This window comes from Ceratotherium simum, chromosome 5 (genome assembly GCF_057802395.1).
Source record: "Ceratotherium simum simum isolate JZ-2026a chromosome 5, ASM5780239v1, whole genome shotgun sequence".
NCBI lineage: Eukaryota > Metazoa > Chordata > Mammalia > Perissodactyla > Rhinocerotidae > Ceratotherium > Ceratotherium simum.
This window is the reverse complement of record NC_141904.1, coordinates 19,906,398-19,925,945: the sequence shown is the minus strand read 5'-3', so window position 1 is coordinate 19,925,945 and position 19,548 is coordinate 19,906,398. Positions and strand designations below refer to the sequence as shown.

Genomic DNA, 19,548 nt, shown 5'->3' with positions numbered 1-19,548 from the left:
GGGGTGGTGATGATCGTGTAGCCAGGAGTGACAAGCAAGTGAGCGAGTGGGACCAAGCAGAAGCCACAGTGACCACATCCTCTCTGACTCCTTGAAGCTCTGGCAAGGATCGGGATTCAAGACAGATGAATGCAGTGTTTCTCAAAGCAAGGTGCTCTATTACATGGATCTGATTCACTCAGGGCACTTGTTAAAATGCAGATTCCAGTGCTACACCCAGGATCTAAGGAGCAAGAATCTCCAGGGGAAATCTGGGGAATCTGCATTTCAACAAGCACCCCTAGATAATTTTGCTTCTGATGCATAGTAATGCTCAAGGATCACTGAGCTGAAGCAAGGCTTCTCAATGATTACTGGCCATCAGAGTCTTAGTGAGCTTGTTAAAAACAGATTCCTGAGCTCCACTGCCAAAGATTCTGATTCAGTAGCTCAAGGTGGGGCCCAAGAACTTCATTTCTAACATACTCCCAGGAGATGCTAATACTGCTGATCCACAGACCACACTTTGAGTAATAGGCTCTAGTTTTTCGTGAACCAGGCACAAATAAACTGGGCAGATAATAAATCATTGTACCCAGAGGTTGAAAGTGATCTTCAGATTCATCAAATCCAACCTCTTATCAGATTGTTGAATTTCTTCCACAAAACCGCCACCAACTGGTCAACCAGCCCTTTGAATGCTCGACCAACAAAGATGAACTGTTGAATGCTCTACCACACCAAGATGAACCCTTTACTTAAATCAGATCAATGTGATCTGCCAGCTGTTAACTGTGCAAGGCTCTGTGTTAAGTACTAATGAAGATGGATGAGTTTTCTCAGGGAGTCAGGACTAAAGATTACAGCTCTTTTCTTGTTTCCATTTAAAAATGTGTTGTTATTGTGAAACTATTAATGTACACCATTGTTCACTCTACCCATTCAGTGAGGAGAGATGAGACTCATAGGTGAGATTCACAGAACTTTCACTAATTTTTGCTTTTATTTGTTCCCACAGCTGGGCATGGAGCAGCATTATGAACTTGGAAAGTATATAAGGAAAAGATATGGAAAATTCTTGAATGAGACCTATAAGCGTGAACAGGCAAGTTGGGGAGCTAAGAGTGGGAACCTTGTCCCTTGCAAGAATTTAACATAATGTTGCATTTGTAAAAGTGCTTTGCCTGTTTCCCAAGGAACTTATCCAAGTCAGAGACCTTGTTTACAAATGTACTCCTCTTTATACAAATATTTTGTTCCTACAAAATTTATGAATATCAGTAAGTTCAAAATTTTATGGACACCTATGGTAAAAACTTTGGTTTGGCAAGTAACCACCACTTAATTGGTCTCTTGTCAATTCAACTATTGGCATAGCAGGTTTCTTTATGTCATGGCATGCTCCTAATACTGTCTCTTCCATAATAGAAATTACTATCACAGTGTCTGCTAATATTTTGTGGGTGCCCTGCCCTGTCTCAAATATACTATTATCTCCACAGGAAAATCCCACGAGTTCCTCTCAGTTGATCCTGCTTTGATTTTCCGCTCTAGGTTTATATTCGAAGCACAGACGTTGACCGAACTTTGATGAGCGCTATGACAAACCTTGCAGCCCTGTTTCCCCCAGAGGGTATCAGCATCTGGAATCCCAGCCTACCCTGGCAGCCCATCCCGGTGCACACAGTCCCGTGTTCTGAAGATCGGGTCAGTATTCTGGGAAAACCCAGAGATAGATTCCATTGGGCCTGGAAGGAGGAAGGCAAGCTGCTCGTTCCTGTGGATTTGGGAGTCTGGACACTCCTTGGGCTGTGCAGCCTTAATTCTTTCCTAAATAAAGGTGCAGAGGACAATGTAGGATATAGAAAGCCCTAGGCAAGAGAGAGTAGGAACAGAATTTCTCTTTGGATCTTTATTATCTACTTTGTTTTGCCACTCTTTCAACTTTTGGCAATTGGTCCCTCTCCATCTTTACACACACACACTCACAAGGCTCCTAGGGTTCTGCCCTTAATTCCCAGGCTTTTGGTGCCCTACACAGGGTTCTCTTCCTCCCTCCAAAATATCCTAAGACCTCTCTACCGACCGAATAACCTTCATCTCTGAAAATCTCCATTCCTAGGTAGAGAGAAAAAGAAAAATTTGAGTGCATAATTGGTGCCTGGTTCTTTACATGTGTCATCGTATTTACCTTTCATAAAAACCTTGAAGGGACAGTATTATTGTTCTCCTTTTGTAGCCAGGGAGGTAAGTGCTCAGAGAAGTTAAACAAAATAGACCCACAGCCACACAGCTGGTAAGCATCACTACTGAGACAAGAGCCAGGCCTATCTCATTCCAGAGCAATTTCCTTCCCTGTAAACTAGCGATTCTCAAACATAGCTGCATATTAGAATCACCTGAGAATTCTATAAAACTCCTGACGCCCAGGGCACTTCTCGTAACAAATCAGAATTTCAGAGGGTGGGACTCAGGCATCAGTTTGAGAGAAACTTTCAAGTTTATTTATACTGAGTGGGACTGGCCAAGAATTCCTTAACTTGTTCAGAGAAATTGTTATTTTTTTTGAGTAGTAATAAATAAATCTAACTAATCTCTCAGGTGTGGAGTTTAAGACTATATGAAAGAAATTGTTTGGAACAAGAAATCTTTCCTAATTCCCCTGCAGTCATATTAAAAGCATGACCATCTCATTTCTCTACAGCTAAGGTTTAGCGTGACTACTGGACCCAGACTGTTGGCCAGTGACCTCCGGGGTAGGTTACTGTCCTCTTCGCCTTGCCAGTACTCCTAAAAACGACTTAATTGCTGCATCTGGCGACTTAAAAATTTTTCCCAAATGCTTTGTAGAAACAGTCCAACTCTTGCCTCACTCTAGGTAAATCTACTCCGACCAATTTTTCTGGTGTTTCCTGAAAAGACAGGATGATTTATTTACGCCTCTTTCCTTCACAGAATCAGGAGTGGGGTATTATGATTATCAGTGTTCTTAGGAGTTTATAAATATTTTCTTCCAAAAAGAAAAAAATAACTTTTACCACAGCCTTTTCTACATAGATAAAGACCAGACAGCAGCACCAAATATAACCAATGTAGACTGAGGCAGCTATTTAATCCTTAATTCTGAAAGACAGTAATTAAATTACATAGTAAAGAGAATACGAGTACCATTAGAAGAGGAAAAGAGAAACACAGAGGGAGAGGGAGAGAGAAGCAAGCAAGATTGTCTACCTATGGCTTCCAGCTGTCTACTCACTAAGATGAAAACAGTTCCCTGTAACATCAACTAAGAAATCTAACAAGATCAATCAATCAACACAAAGTTATTCCCAGAGCTGTGCTAAGTGCTGTAGAGAAATATGAGGGCAGGTTTCTTCCCTAATTTATAATCCATTTGATGAAAAAAGATTCATTTGTGACATGCGTAGCACACAATACAAGACGGTGGGCGATGATTTGAAGCACGCTTGAAGCAGTACATGCTGGAGGAATTCAGGGAACGAGACATGTGTGGAGCTGCCAAAGGGCAGTCGTTCAAGTCTTCAGGGAGAGAGGGAGAACTTGGAGGAGGGGAAGGAAAGGAGAGGAAGGGAACCCCAAAGCGTGGAGTGAGTGAATGTGCACAGTGCTTGCCCTTCTGTGCGAGAGTTCATGTTTAGAAAGAATGAACATAGGACTGAGGAACTACTTTGGTCACAGATTAGAGAATCCAAACTGAACAGCCAGAAGGAATCTTGAGACTGAAAAGCAGTGTGATGTAGAAGGAGGGCTGGATTTAAAGTTGGGAAAACCTAGGTCTGAGAGCCAACTACTACTTCAGAAACTTGACCTTGAGTAACCTCCCTTTACCTCAGTTTCCTTTTCTGTAAAATGGGATCAACAGTACCCTCCTAACTTCTTCACAGGAATTTGTGAAAATCAAGATATTTAAGAAATGGAAAAGACTTTGTAAACTGCAAAAATGCTGGACAGATGTTTAGATGATTATTGTATTTATTTCCAGCCTGACTCTTTCAATATGTGAGATGAGAAAACTAAGGTCTAGAAAGGTTAAGTAATTTATTAAAATCTAGATTTTTCAATGAACAGGCTGTGCTTTTTCCCTCAATAATGTCATTTCTCCTATGGAAAAACTGGAAAACCATGCAAGGAAATTTAAATGTAAAGCAGTGGGACATAAACCTGTAGACATTCTTCAGTACCATACACACGTGATGAGTGGTGCTTTGAGGCATTTGTCTGACAGTGGCTTGGGAGGAAAAGATACTGGAGCCTCTGAGAATAACTGTTGAAGCAATTCAGGAATGAGGAAATGAAGGTCTGAAATTAGATGGTAAAGACAATAGAGGAAGGAAAGCGAGGTAAGACAAGGTCACCCATAGAATCTGAAATGACAGACAGGAAGCAACTTATAAAAAAAATGTTTTCTGATTAGCTCCTAGTATGCCCTGTTCTAGCCATTGAAAACACAGCAGTGAACAAGATAGACAAGATCCTGGATGTCCTCCAGCTTATATTTTATATAGATGATAAAGAAGTAAATAAAATGATTTCAGATGGCAATGAGCTCTTGCAGGAAATAAAACAAGGAATGCAAGAGTGGCTGGGGCAGGATGGCTAGAAGAGCGGGGCTGGGAGTCATTGAGGGGAGTGTCTCAGGCCGGGAACAGTCTGCAGAGACCCCAAGCCTGTGTGCCTGGGGGACCCCAAGAAGCCCACAGCGATGCTGGAGAGGAGTGAGTGAGAGGGACGGTGGGAGGAAAGCAGGGCACACAGCTCACTAGGGACTGAGTTTGGATTTTATTCCAAGTAAGATGGAAAGCCAGGGAAGGTTATAAACCACAGAATGGCATGATCTGATTGATGTTTTAAAAAGATTAGTGTTCACAAAAAGAAAATAAAAAGGAATAGTGTAGCTGCTCAATGGAGAATGAAATGTGAAGGTAGAAAGAGTAGACACCCACTGACCAAATAGGAAGCCCTTGAGTAGGTGAAATACACATTATGTGGGAGGGGACAATGAAGATAAAGTAAAGGGGTCTATTTGGGACATATTTTGAAAGTAGACAAGCAAAAGTGAGTAGTCTATGAAGCAGGATGATAAATTTTGCCATGGGCAAAAGTAGGGAGATTACAAAGACGAAACAGTTAAAAATGAAGTTGAGTTTAGCTTTGCACGTGTTAAATTTGAGGAAGAAGAGAAACATCCAACTAGTGATATCCGCCAAGGGATGGAAATACAGGACCAGCCACGGATGTAAAGTCAGAGCAACGAAATAAACTTGCGAGTCGTCTAAACCTGCAGATTACAGTTAACACTACAAAAGGTTGTGGAATTTAAACTCATTTTAGGATGATCACTTTGAACTCATAATAGGTTTTAAAGTACATTTTTCTATATATTTAGTATGTGCCCTTATCTTAATAACCTGTAAATTTGCAAGAATTAAGTCAACAAATGGTTAATCAATCTCTTAAAGTTCTTTCCAGAACCTCTAATTAATTTCTCTATAGTCTGTGTATGTGTGTCTGTGTGTACATGCACACAGATGTGCATCTCGTGTTAGAAATGAAAGAGGTCCAGGAGGAAGAAAGGAACGGTTATCATTTCATACGGAAAAACCAGGAAGTGAATATTTACCAACAGCACAGTCCTATTTAGGCAAGTTCACGAGAGAAAAAAAAATAAAAAGATTTTCAGTTCTGGGTACGTATCTGCTGAGTACATATTTAAGACCTGCAGACCGTTTATCTCTTTTCTCTCAATTTGAGAATTGCCGTTCAGCTCAAAACACATTTGAATCTTTTATTCAGATCGCTTTGTGCCTAATGAGGCTTAAAATATGGCTTCAGCTCCTTTAGCAAAGTTCTTCTGACTAATAAAGGATTTATGATTTTTCTTTTGTCCTCAGTTGCTATACCTGCCTTTCAGGGACTGCCCTCGTTTTCAAGAACTTGACCGTGAGACTTTGAATTCAGAGGAATTCCAGAAGAGGCTGCATCCTTATAAGGTTAAAAAATAGTGTCATTTATTGGGTGTGTGAGGGCCAAAACAAAGAATGAAGCTCCGGCTTCTTAAAAGTGTGGGAGGAGGGGCCGGCCCAGTGGTGTAGTGGTTAAGTTCGCACGCTCTGCTTCGGCGGCCCGGGGTTTGAGGGTTCGGAACCTGGGCACAGACCTACACACCGTTCGTCCAGCCATGCTGGGGCGGCATCCCACATACAAATTAGAAGAAGACTGGCACGGGTATTAGCTCGGGACCAATTTTCCTCATCTAAAAAAAAAAAAAATGTGTGGGAGGAATGTGTTTGCTGGGAGCTGGTTATAGCGATGGTTTAAAATGTTTAATGAGGGCCGGCCCTGTGGCTTGGTGGTTAAGTGCGCGCGCTGCAATGCTGGTGGCCCGGGTTCGGATCCCGGGTGCGCATCGAGGCACCACTTCTCCGTCCATCCTGAGGCCGAGTCCCACATACAGCAACTAGAAGGATGTGCAGCTATGACATACAACTATCTACTGGGGCTTTGGGGGGAAAAAATTAAATAAATAAAATCTTTAAAAAAAATAAAAATAAAAATAAAATGTTTAATGAGGGTCAGTCATCACTACCTGGTCCCCTTCCCCGTGCTGGAGCCACAAGCGGGTCAAGAAGCCAGTCCGTTTCGAATCCTATACCCATGTCTCAGAGGAGCCAGGTGAAAGCACGTGGCTGGATCAGCATAAATGCAAGTCTTAAAATGATCTGCTTATTGAGGTTGAGGAGCTGGGACTATTGTCTTCTGGTACAAAGGATAGCCTTTTTAATTTTATTTATAGATTTTTTTTATTCATAGATTTACTACTATTGAACCATCTTTACATTTTTAGAATCAAGCCCCTTTTAATATGATATTGAATTATTTGCTAATATTTTCCTTAGACCTTTTGCATTGATATTCAAAGTGACATTGGAATATAGTTTTCTTTTGTGGCCAGTCTTCGTCAATATCAATGTTGCACTTAGTTCATAAAAATTTTTTTGGAAGTTTTCTTTCTTTTTCTGTGCTCCAGAACAGTTAAAATAACATTAGAATCATTTATTCTTAAAAAGGTTGGTAGAATTCCTCCATAAAATCATGTGGGCCTGGAGCTTTTATTCTGTTTTGTTTTTTGGAGGGAAGCTCTTTAATAATTATTTCTGTTTACTTTATGGAAATCTTTTTGGGTTAATCTTGGCAAATTATATTTTCCTAGAAAATTTATCCACCAGACAAATAATATCTTCTGAAAAGTTTCCCAGAACTTGCTGCCAATGTCATCAGGCAGATAGCTGAGAGGTGGGTCTCATTATCCTGACAATCCAAAAAAAATACAGAACCTAAAGAAGTGTTTGCATCCCATGCCAATTTCACGTTGATAGCCAGATACCAGGTCCTGTTTCTGCTGCGTCTTCCTGGGGTGCTTTGACCTGAGACTTGATTCCCCTTCTCACTGTGGCCACTTATTTACATGTGAGTTTTACTTCACCTACTTGCAAAAACAATTTTAGGCAGTGTACCTCAGGCTAATTCCAGGACAAACCAGGGACATGTGAGGCAGCATTTGCATGCATTTTTAATGTAATAATCAGAACTGATCAATGAGTGTTTGTGCAATTCTTTGGGTTGGCATTATCATAGCCAGTATTACTGGTGCACTTGTCTGTGAATAACAGCAGCTCTCAGCAGGGGCAAATCTGCCCCACAGGGAACATCTGGCAACGTTGGAGACATTTTGGGTTGTCACGGTTGAGGGATTAGGGATGATGCTGGCATCGAGTGGGTAAAAGCCAGGGATACTGCTAAGCATCCTATAGTGGGCAGGGCAGCCCTCTACAACAAAGAATTATCCAGCCTGAAATGTCAATAGTGCTGAAGTTGAGACTGTCTAGTGTCAAAACTTTTTTTCCTTCTGTGTGTGTTTCAGGATTTTATAGAAACCTTGCCAAAACTTTCAGGATACCATAGCCAGGACCTTTTTGGAATTTGGAGTAAAGTCTATGACCCCTTATTTTGTGAGGTAAAAGAAAAAATATCAAAGATTAACTTGCAATCTGATTTTATGACTTATGCCTATTTTGAAACAGATGGATACAATTTCTTTTGCTTTTTCATAAATGTATTACTTATACTTCCTTTGACATTGAAATGTAATTTAAGACTTCTTTATGTTAATGTGAAAATTCTAACTTCTTCTCTCCGTTATTTATGTTTTCACCCTTTAGAAAATTGCAAGCAAAATTGCTTTACTTCTATGCCTTGGCACGCACTTACTTATTTTTCAGTCACTCAGGAATGCTGGACTCCTGTCTTGGATTTTAATGAAAAAAGCAATGTTATTTTACAGAAAGAGAAAAAAATTACCTGATTTCTAGATATAGAAATAAGCAAGCCAACTTTTAGTCAGACTATTGAAATTGGCTTATTGGAAAAGAATCTCTTCCTTGCTGTACAGCGGATATGAAACAACCTTTCTACCTAGATAAATCACTGTTGAGTTTTTCAAGGCTGCATGGTGTTTTTCACTCACCGTGCTCCACCTGCTGGCCAAAAGGGGTACTCTATCATCCTGTTTTCCCAACCAGTTCACTGAATCCTGGGGCAAAATTTTGACCCCCCACCCGCTTGACTCATATCCACTTCTGATTTTGAGTCATCATGAGTGTCTGGGGGCAGCAATTACTCTCATAGTTCCGTCTCAATACCAGATGGAGCAGTTTGCCCGTCTGCATGGCAAGAGTTCATTGACCCAAGGACACACTGCGCTTTCAATATTTTCACTTTATTATCAACATCTGTTTCGAGGAAGATTTGTTAGTCTTATAAAAGACTCTTCAATGGAGACAAGAGCCCACATTTTGGTTCCAGTCTTGATTTTTTTCTCTCTTCCTTACTACAGTTTAATCTGAGCTATTCCCTCTTGTGGTCATGGTGTATGGTTTCTTTTTTCTTTTTCTTTGTTCCACTTCTTTCTTCTGTAGGCCACTGCCCTTGGGTCTCCTCTTTCATGAATTCTCTCTGTCTCAATCTTGTCTTTGAAACTGGGGGAATCTTAATCAACTCTTCATAGCAGGTAATAAGTATTGGCACAGGGTCTCGACCTGTCCTGCTGTACAGCTATTCATCCATTTAACAAATGTTCAGCAAGTGCCTTCTGTGTGCAAGAGGCAGACTTTCCCCAAGAGTCAGTGAACCAGATGCTGAGGGGAGAGGGGGAATATTATGGAAGGCTCCTGAAATATATGACCTCTCCCAGCTGTCCTCTCAGGCCCATCATTCAGCTTTTAAGGAAACATCATCTAACTTTGTCAGCTTTACCTTCCCCACAGGTTACTAGAGAGATTTCCAAACCTCTCGTAAAGGAATGAGGTACATTCTTGCCCTCCCGCACCCTAACTCTGCAAAATAGCAATCACCAGGTTGATTTAAAGGGTGATTCCTTAAAGCTAAAAGCTATGGACTTGGTAGGAAGGGGCAAATTAGTTTCTGTGTATTTTTCTCCTGAACATCAATACCACTACTTATCACAAAGTAAATTTTTCCTAGAAAGAAATGGCAGGACAATAAAGGCTGGACCCAGTAGTTCTTGTGGGAAAAAGAGGGTAAAAAGTCAACAAAGAGGACAATCAGAAACAAAAATATACATTTTCTTCCTTTTTCTTTACTACAGAGTGTTCACAATTTCACTTTACCCTCCTGGGCCACGGAGGACACCATGACTAAGTTGAGAGAATTATCAGAATTGTCCCTTCTGTCCCTCTACGGAATTCACAAGCAGAAAGAGAAATCGAGACTGCAGGGGGGTAAGTATACAAAGAAACGGGGGGAGTGTGCTGGATTTGTGGTTGAGTGATCGGAGTCTGCGTCCCACCACCAGTCAGCTATGTGACCTTGGACAAGTCATTTAATCACTCCTGCACCAGTTTCCAATCTGTGAAATGGGGATAATAATGATACCCACTTCATAGGTGGTGAGGATTAAAATGAATGTATGTCTTCAAAAGGCTTAGGACAAACAGTACCTGGTACATTATACACTGTCAATGAACATTATGTGTTATTATAGTTGTCAATATTACCTACTCTGGGTCTTAGTTTTCCCCTCTGGAAAAGGAAAGCTTTGGGATAAGCTAAACGATACTTGTAATCTTTCCAGAGTAAAGAATCAAGGATTTCATATATGAGCCCCATAAAAATCAGTTGTGTCTGGTGGCCTATAGGATGAATTTTTCAAGTAGGAGGTATGCATAAAGTGGTTTGTCTTCCTGAAACCCTTGGTGGTAGCCATTGTTAAAGGTGATAAAACATATTTGACAGGCTAATTATGCTCTGTAAATTAATACGTATTTGAATTGACAAGTTTATGACACAGCTTGAATTTTTCCATTGGTGTTAAAAGATGTTTATTTCTCAGTGATGCCTCTTCTCAGCTGGATTTGGCACTTCATAGCATAAGGCACCTTATCCTAATGAAGCTAGACCCGGGTAAGAGGATGCCAAGCTCTTGTAATCAGGACAGGTGGTACAAGAAAGAAGCCAGGACCAAGCAGGATGGAGGTAGATGCTAAGGCTTCTGAAGGCAGCTGGGTGGGCAGGCCAGGACATCAGAGTGTGTCAGGTTCAGGTATGATTAATGTAGGCATTAAAACTAAGGATGGAGAGCAAGAGGAGGTCCATTATGTCAGGTTGACATAACAATGAAGCAATTCTAAGCCACAGGAGATGTTCCATGTTATGTACTCCAGACAATGTGAGGGGAATGGTACAATCACATCAGAACTCCAACCATTGCCAGACCCCTATTCAGCATGGGGTCAGGACAAGTTCAGCAGAACCCCAGGAGAACACATAGAGGCAAAGCATCCTGGGCGTTGGACCAGACTAGGAGGATGTTCACTCAGGTCTGCATAGCTAGAGAAAGAATTCAAATCACTAACCAGGAGAGGAGTCCTTATAGCTATACAAGCAGATATAAAGACTGAGGCAGGCTGTAACCTGGAGAACAGCTAATGAGGTGTGAAATTAGGATGGTCGGGAGCAACTGCATAGGAGGTGAGCAAAGTAGCTTAGGACAAATAATTTAGGACAGTGGTTATCAACAATGTGAGGATGTTGCAGACTGGCTGTTAGAGAAGTCCCAATTGCATGGCACAGAGGCAGCCCCAAGAGAAATGTTCAAGTCCTCACTCCATGCTAACGGCATGAGCAACAAGACCCAGCCCTTGGGGAAGAGAGAGCATCCAGAGATGAGTCTTAGACGGAACCTGATATGTTGGGGGAAATGACCAGGCAGGATACAGACTGTGTGTAGGGACAGAGCCCAGGAAGCATTTCAATCTTATGTCCTAAACAGCAAAGGATGCAGAGTGTGGAATTGGGCCCCATTGGCTACACAAGCACCGGGCCTCAATCCTCGAGCACCAGGTGTCGGCAGTATGACTCAGCCCCCAGCCCCATGCCACAGTTGAGGCAGGACTCTTGATTCATTTCCCCCAACTTAGTCACGATAGGCTCAGGAATTCAGCCTGAGGAATTCACTACTCACAACGCACTCCACGGACCAGCAACATCAGCATCACCTAGCATCTGGCTAGAAATGCAGAATCTCAGGCCCCACCTCAGATCAGCTGAATCAGAGTCTGCATTTTAACAAAATCCTCAGGTACCTCACGGACATTAAAGTTTCCAAAGCACTTCTCTACATGTAAGAGGCGGTGAAGAAAAGGGCAGGGGAAGCCAGGCTGGAGTTGACAATGATCTAATAATAGATGCGGGGGTTTGTATCAGAATAAAGGATGGGCTTTATCCTAACAGCTTACTCGTTTCCTCTTTTTTTCCTTTGGCCACTATAAATTGCATTTTGGGGAAGTGACTTCCCCTCCCTGGGTCTCAGTTTCCCCATCTGATGAGAGCATTAAACTAGATTCTGTCTCTAAGAGTCCTTCCCTAAGGTGTTCTTTCAGTCTTGGACTCTAAAGGCTGGCAACCGTGTGAACGCACCTGTCCTGTTTTCTGGAGGAAGTCCAGTGCTATTGATGAGCCAGGAAATTGTCTCCTGAGTGTCCTGCCAAAACACAAGCTCAACCTATTGTTCAGATCTGGCTAGGCAAGAGGGATTTCATCAGCTACATGCTTATTGAATGATGAAGCAGCTGAACACAATCCTGCAGAGGAAACATGTATTGTCTGGGTGACACAGAGTCACACGGAACATCAGGACTTTGACCAGCATCTTTCCCCTTTTGCCAAAACTTTTGTTCCATCAGTTGGTTTCAGGGGTGACATTGTTCAGTAATATCCTCCCGCCACCTCCCTGCTATAAAAACACACACAGGCACCAGAAAATCCCTATGGCTCATTTAGGAATATATAGTTGGTCATATCTGTATTAATGGAAACCTCTTCTTGCTCTAGACCAGGGATTGGCAAACTGCACCCTGCAGTCCAAATCTAGCACACTGTCTATTTTTGGGTAAATAAAATGTTATTGAAACTCAGCCACCCTCAGTCATTTAGGTAGTGTCTATAGCTGTTTATGGTCACCAGAAAGTGAACAATTGTGCAGACAATATGGCCTACAAAACCCAAAATATTTAGTATCTGGCCCTTTACAGAAAAAATGTCAACCCCTGCTGTAGCCCAAGAGTAAGGGAAGTGAAGTTTATGTCTTCCAAGCAGTGGTATTTTGTCTAGTTTATGCAGATTTAATAAATGATGCAACAGGGAACTCAGAAGCTAGCTGATGCTACAGTGTGGCCTAATGATTAAGAGCAAGAGTTTTGAAGAAGGACATACCGGGTTCAGCCCCTCTGCTTACAAGTTGTGTCATCTTGGACAAGTCACTGAACCTCTCTGAGCCTCAGTTTCCCCACCTATAAATCATAATTATTGGCATGCCAGACTGGGGATAATCATGATAATTACCCCTAGTTTCTCCTGGGACAAGGTGAACAATCACCCCAGAACCAAGGGCTGATATCACGTTCCGTTATCAACGCTGCAGGCTGCTGCAAAGGTACCTGTTGACGAAGGACAAGTTGCCAACAGGACAATATGGCTGTCATGACTCCCAGGAGCCTGGCCGCAGAGTTTAGTACCAACGTGGCACGAAGATCAAGCTAAAGTCCCTAAAGAGCTCCCAGAGGGTAACCTTCTCTGGGACAGAAAGCTGTAGACCTGTTGGAGATGTAGCATCCAGCTTCTTCTATTCATAGCCAAGGAAGCCCCAGCATCTACAGAAAGAGCAGATCACCTCCCTCCGTAATTAACCCTTTACTGTGCTTATTGGTATAAACAGTCTCTTCTTACTGTTTTATGATGTTTTTGAGGACAGAAACCATGTCTAATTCACCTAGCATGGTATTTGGCCCATCGTAGCTGCTTGGTGTGTGTTTTCTGAGTGGACCCCAGAGCCTGGGATTATAGTCAGTCTGTTCACATCAGTGCCCTGCTCGTTACAAAAAAAATACAACTGGTCATCCTTAAGCCAGGAGAACACATGTATGGTAGAGACAACACCAAACACAGACACAAGGAGTCTTCAGGGGATGAATGTGGAAGTCCCTGAGGCAAAATGTCCTCAAAACAGCCCCTGGCACCACAACGTACCCTTCAGCCTTCAGTGTCTGCAAACAGGATGGAGACTTTGAGTCGTGCCTCTGCCTTTCCATCACCTCAGGAACAACAAATGTGAAAGGCCAAAGCTCTCCTCTGCTGAAGACAGATGGAGTCCTCAGACGCAAGCTAAAGATGCTGGCTGCCCCCCTAATAGTGACACCCAGCGTAACCTGGAAGAATGGCCCACAGAAAACAGTCCATGACCAGTGCAGACATCCAGAGAGCTGCTGTCTCCCATGGCCTCTCACAGGTCTGACTGCCAGAATGGAAGAGGGATGAAGACAGAGAAGTACATGCCATGCTGTTATTTCAGGCTGGCCCTGGAGAAGAGCATTGGCTAGCAACTGTCTGAAAAAGCCATCTGAAATTCCTTCCAAGTTCTCAGCCTCCTAACTCGAGCTTTAACACAGCCTGGTCTAGTAGAGTTCCACTGTGCCAGTCCAGCTCTCCTTCCCCAGCTGTGCGAGTCACTTAACGTCTCTGGGCCTCAGCTTCCTCACCTATACATGGGGGATAGAAGTCAGGATTCAGTAAAATAATGTATGTAAATCACACTGCGAACACACAGCAGATACTCAACCAAAATTAGTTCTTTCCTTCTCTTCTTAAGTCTTGAGAATCATGGCAGAGGGAATCACTAAGTATGAATTAACAAAAAGATTTGTGAACTGAAATATAAGACCATGTTTGGTTCAGCTCCATTGTCGATCTGTCTTCTTTAAGGTGTCCTGGTTGGTGAAATCCTCAATCACATGAAGAGTGCAACTCAGCCGTCCAACCACAGAAAACTTGTCATGTATTCTGCGGTAAGTATTTTTGTCTCCACTCAAATCCGTTTGTTCAAGTGTGTGATCTCTTTGAGCAGGTGGCCTCAGTGTCTTCATCGTTATTTCCCTACAGCCCAGTAAATGGTAGACACCTGTCCAAAGCTTTTAAAATTAAATATATGGTTCTGGCCCTTGAGGAATTTACAATCTAATGCTGACAAGAAGACAAGTAAACACACAGACGCTGTACAAAGCAGTGTAGAAGCGCTATAGAAGCCAGTGCTTCGGTGCCTCCGAGGAGGAAAACATCCCTTTTGTTCCAGACTAAAGCCAGGGCAGCAACAGGAGAGGCAAAGTGGCAGCAGGGTTATGAGAAAAGCTGCGTGTACAGGACTGGGTGATGACTTGGAGTGTGGGTGGAGGGCAATGACGTGGAAGGTGAAGCCGCAGATGAAGGCTATGTTTCAAGCCTCAAAGATGGGAAGAAGGGTGGAACCATCAACAAAGGTGGTCTTGGGCCAGGTGAATGTACCGATTGGGTTGGAAATGCCAGAGGGCGTCCAAGTGGAAAACTCCAGATGGCAAAGGGGCTAGAAGAGGGAAAGAGAAAGAGAGCTGCATCCTGAAGTTAGAGCTACAATTGGGTGCAGAAAGAAAAAAGAGAGAAATCTTGGAGAAGACTTCCATCATGGAGCAGGAGGCAGGGCAAGAGGCATAGTTGGGGAGAATTCTAGGGATGTATCATGGCTAAAATGGTGTCTGTGGAGTCTGGGATGAGCAAGGAAACAAGACACAGTATGAAGACTTAGTCTCTCACCCACTGTCTCCATCACAGAGGATTTCTCAGATGTGGTTTGGCTGGAGAAAGCCATGTTTTCATTCTACAAGATGAAGGAAGAGGTGATTAAAGATATGGGGAAGGTTTTTTATCGTCTGGGGTTCTAAATGGTCTAGACTACAGAAAGAGCCCATGGAGGGAACAGAGTGTAGTCCTTTCTGGAGAGAGATAGACCTGGAATTAGTCAATTCTGCCAGGTTTTCTAATGACTAATCTGGTTTCCAGTTCTAACTTTTTGTGTGACTTCTGGCAAGTCATATATGTCTAACTCCATTTCTTTCTCTAGTAAATCGTTTCTAACCCCTTTTGAAGATGTGTACACTGCCATACGGTTTAGGCAACCAAGTGTTATGCCCATTTTGTAGAAATGGAAGTTGAGGATTTCTTAAGATTAGGTAGCTAGTCAGCGGCAAAACTGGGACTGAAAACCAGTCCCCTATGCCTTCCAGCCACTCTGTGATAAACCTTTAACAATTATTTTTAAGCTACACATTCTACTTCCTTACATTTTATCCTCTGTAAACATTCATAACCTCATGTATTCTTTCCCAACTTTAAAATTGCAGATGACTCTAATCTATAGGAAAAAATATAATCTAGCATTAATGTGTTCCAAAATATTTTAAAATCTAATGAAAATCAATGAAACAAGCTAAGACAGAGATAATTTCTACTGGGAAAAGACATGGGACAAAATCAGAAGACTTGGCTCAAATTTACTTTCTTCCACTTTAGGGTTAAATGGCATTAAGCAAGTTACTTAATTTCTCTGGGTCTCAGTTCGTCTTTTTTTTTTTTTTTAAAGATTTTATTTTATTTATTTTTTCCTCCCCAAAGCCCTAGTAGATTGTTGTATGTCATAGCTGCACCTCATTCTAGTTGCTGTATGTGGGACGCGGCCTCAGCATGGCCGGAGAAGCGGTGCCTCGGTGCGCGCCCGGGATCCAAACCTGCGCCGCCAGCAGCGGAGCGCGCGCACTTAACCGCCAAGCCACCGGGCGGGCCCTCAGTTCGTCTTTAAAAAGGAAATAATGATATGTGTATCAATCTTACTGCCCAGCACACAACAGAGGCTCAACCAAAATTAATTCTTCCCCTCTCTACTTCTTAAGTCATTGGAAGTATGGGAAATTAATTGAATCAGAAACCATTAGGGTGCCCTACAAGCGCTTAGTACATACCTATTGAAAGTAAACCTGAACCAAAGGTGAAGATCAAAAATGATTTGTTTCCAATCTCTGTAGCATGACACTACTGTGAGTGGCCTGCAGATGGCGCTAGATGTTTACAATGGAATCCTTCCTCCCTATGCTTCTTGCCACTTAATGGAATTGTACTTCGAGAAGGGGTAAGTATCTAAGAGGTACTTTTCAAAATTAGTATTACTGGACCCCAGGTTTTGTTATTATTATTTTTATTGTTGGCTTAGGGGTTGTTTTGTCTGTCTATTTGGTTGGTGTGATTTGGTTTTATATTCAGAGGGAAGAACGTTGGTGACTAACAATATCTTTGCTACTCGTGACTCCTTTTTCCTCTTTCCTCCTTTCTGATGAAGACTTTTACTGGGAAATAATGTACAGACACAGTAGATTAAAAATTTGAGAGAGCTACCCTAAGTGATAGAAATTATATTTTTAAAAAAAGATTAAGGAGTTCTAAGAAGTATATAGACATTACACTGTTCTCTTAGAAAACTCAGGCTGATAGAAGATGCCAAGAGAAAAATAAAGTTTGTTGATGGTTATATTATAATGTTCTTTCGATTAAAGACTTCAAACGTATCCACGCAGCTTCTGGTGATTCATATCCACCAGTTAAGATTCTTCAAACACAACTTCGGAGCAGCATTTACCACTTTGCAACCTGGTGTGGCCCTCCCCAGCTGACTAAGCTCGGCTTGAACCCACTGGAAAGACTAAGGTTAGAGTGAGCAAATTCCTTAGTTTACCCAGACTCAAGGGGTTCCCAGAACACAAGTTTCATTGTTAAAACCAGGAAAGTCCTGAGCAAACCAGGAAGAGTTGGTCACCATAGCCAACGTCACACAAAAATGTATATCTGCTGTGACACTGACGTTTTTATTGGAAGGAAGAAGGAGGAGGTGTTTTGGGCAAGTCACCAGACCTTGTGGGATATTATTGGTAGAATGAGATCAAGGAAGGGGCTGAGTCAGGGCAGTGACCCCAGAGTTTGTTTCAGGGTTGGTTGTGGAGATACATTTTGCCTCCCCTCCCAAGGCATTCACAACAGCTGCAGGCAGGAGCAGCTTGAGTGTGCAGTAACATAGGGCCCTGTCCTCAGAAGACCCCGTGCTTGATTTAATGATCTGCTGATGCCATCTTAAAATTCTTAATAATTTTTAAACAAGGGGCCCTGCATTTCTTTTTGCAAATTGTGTAGTCCCGGCTGTAGGTTTCCAGCCCCCTGGATTTGTAGAGTAGGAAAGTAGCAGCACAGAAGCCTCATCCTCAACCAACATCCTCACTGCTTACAAAGGAAGTGAGTGTCGCAGTTAGGGAAGGGTAGGTTCATCCTTTATTGAACCTCTAACCGCGTGCCACGCACAATAAGATAGAACTAAAATGTGGTCTTAGCTAACTTTGCTCTCAAATATCTAGAGTTAGGGTGGAGAGGCAATGCCCACAACACGGAGAAGAGCCAAACAGAGCAGAAAATGGGAACGAGAAGACTGTAGACATAAAGTGCTCTCTTAATAACAAGCCCTGCATAAGTCTGTCCCTTTGAAGGCCCATTCTAGGCAGAGTTAATAAATCCAGCGAAAATTCCAGAATCAGTTCTAGGAGTAGGCACTATCTCTTTGGGGATAAGACAAAAGAAGCTGCCCACTTTACTAGAAGCTCCCTCCTCTCTGGTTTCTGCACCCCCGTGGTCCTGAGCCTGCTTCTATTTAGGGCACTGCAACATTTTGTCCCACTGAATCGCTTTCTCTCACCACCTTGAGTAAATCCATGTTATGAATCAAGTGTGGGGTATTTTTCAACTGAGAGACATTGACATACAGAAAAAAAATTAACCAAAAGCCACTCACAGGTGGAAGTCAAGTTTGTTGTTATATTGAGATTTTTTTAACCATCCAGAGAAATATCAAAAGTTAAATTTGCTTTTAAATTAGGAACAAGGAGGATCCAAGTTAGCAAATACTGTATATGCCTGCACATGAGGTGATCCTGAGTGTAAAGGGATCCCATTACAAGAAAATAACAAAAGAGACAGGAAGACAGAATTTTTAGATTTTTAGGCATCTTAAATATATAAATTTTTAAGATTGTAGATAAGATAGCTAAATATAGTCTTAAAATATTTAATTTTTAGTTAGGTACATAAATTTAAAATCATATCCTGTATAAAATAATTCACTAAGTTAAAAAATATTGCTTCTCTCCGCTTTTTCATTTTATGAAACACTTTTATCCAAACTCTTTGTATGTATCTTAACTTGTGTCTTGACCACTAGAGCCAATTTTGAGTCCCCTAAAACTTTTCCAAATGTATTAACTAATAAGACTGCTGTACAAATGAACCTCAACTTCTCAGAGGCTTAACCCAATGGAGATTTATTTCTCACTCACCTAACAGTCCAGTGCAGATGTTCCTGGCCAATAGAAGGTAAGTCACCCATGGTGTGATTCATGGGGTGAATTCAGTGATTCAGGGACCCGGGTTTCATCTTTTGAAGCTACAGTTTTCAAGAGTGCTCTGGTTACTCTTGTAGAAAGAAATGAGAGAGTAGAGAAGGTAACTTGCTTATCAACCACCTCAGCCCAGAAGGGGCACATAGCACTTCCACTCACCTTTTACCGGCTAAAATTAGTCACTTGGTCCCTGCTAGGTGCAAGGGAGTCTGGGAAATGTAGTCACTTCTCAGCCATATCTCTATTCCATGGAAAGAGAATCGTGAATTTTGGTGGACTATTAGCCATCTTTGTCATGTCATCTTGAGTTAAAGATGCTGTCACTGGGAAAGTTATCCTAGGATATAAGTACTCATTCATATAATATTAGAGAAGTTTTTAAAAACATATCTTATAAGAGAATATTTGCGGTTACTACTGTTTATATGGCTTTCTAAGGTGATGTTTTAAAAGGCTTGTTTATAACAATATCCAAAAGTTGCAATTGTGTGGTTTTTACCCCAAGAAGGATCACTAAATCCTATTTGAACTTCTCTCTTGCCTCTTTGGCAAATGACTTCCATAAGCCCCTCATACTAGCTTTACAAGGTTAGTTTAGGCCAATGGTCCCTCCTGAAACAGTACATTGTTTTTTGAAATAAAGTATTGAGAAAGGCCTCCTTAATATGAGAGAATGTAA

General features: G+C 41.9%; 1 protein-coding gene across 1 annotated transcript in view; it reads left to right on the top strand.

The window, feature by feature from the left end:
* Positions 1-19,548, top strand: part of ACP3 (acid phosphatase 3) — a 48,304-nt gene that overhangs the window by 14,380 nt on the left and 14,376 nt on the right. Inside the window, exons 3-9 of the mRNA XM_004419368.3 lie at positions 998-1,084; positions 1,534-1,686; positions 5,892-5,990; positions 7,922-8,014; positions 9,665-9,797; positions 14,335-14,417; positions 16,461-16,564. Of these exons, the coding sequence (XP_004419425.1) occupies positions 998-1,084; positions 1,534-1,686; positions 5,892-5,990; positions 7,922-8,014; positions 9,665-9,797; positions 14,335-14,417; positions 16,461-16,564 (752 nt within the window). The remainder of the gene's footprint in view (positions 1-997; positions 1,085-1,533; positions 1,687-5,891; positions 5,991-7,921; positions 8,015-9,664; positions 9,798-14,334; positions 14,418-16,460; positions 16,565-19,548) is intronic.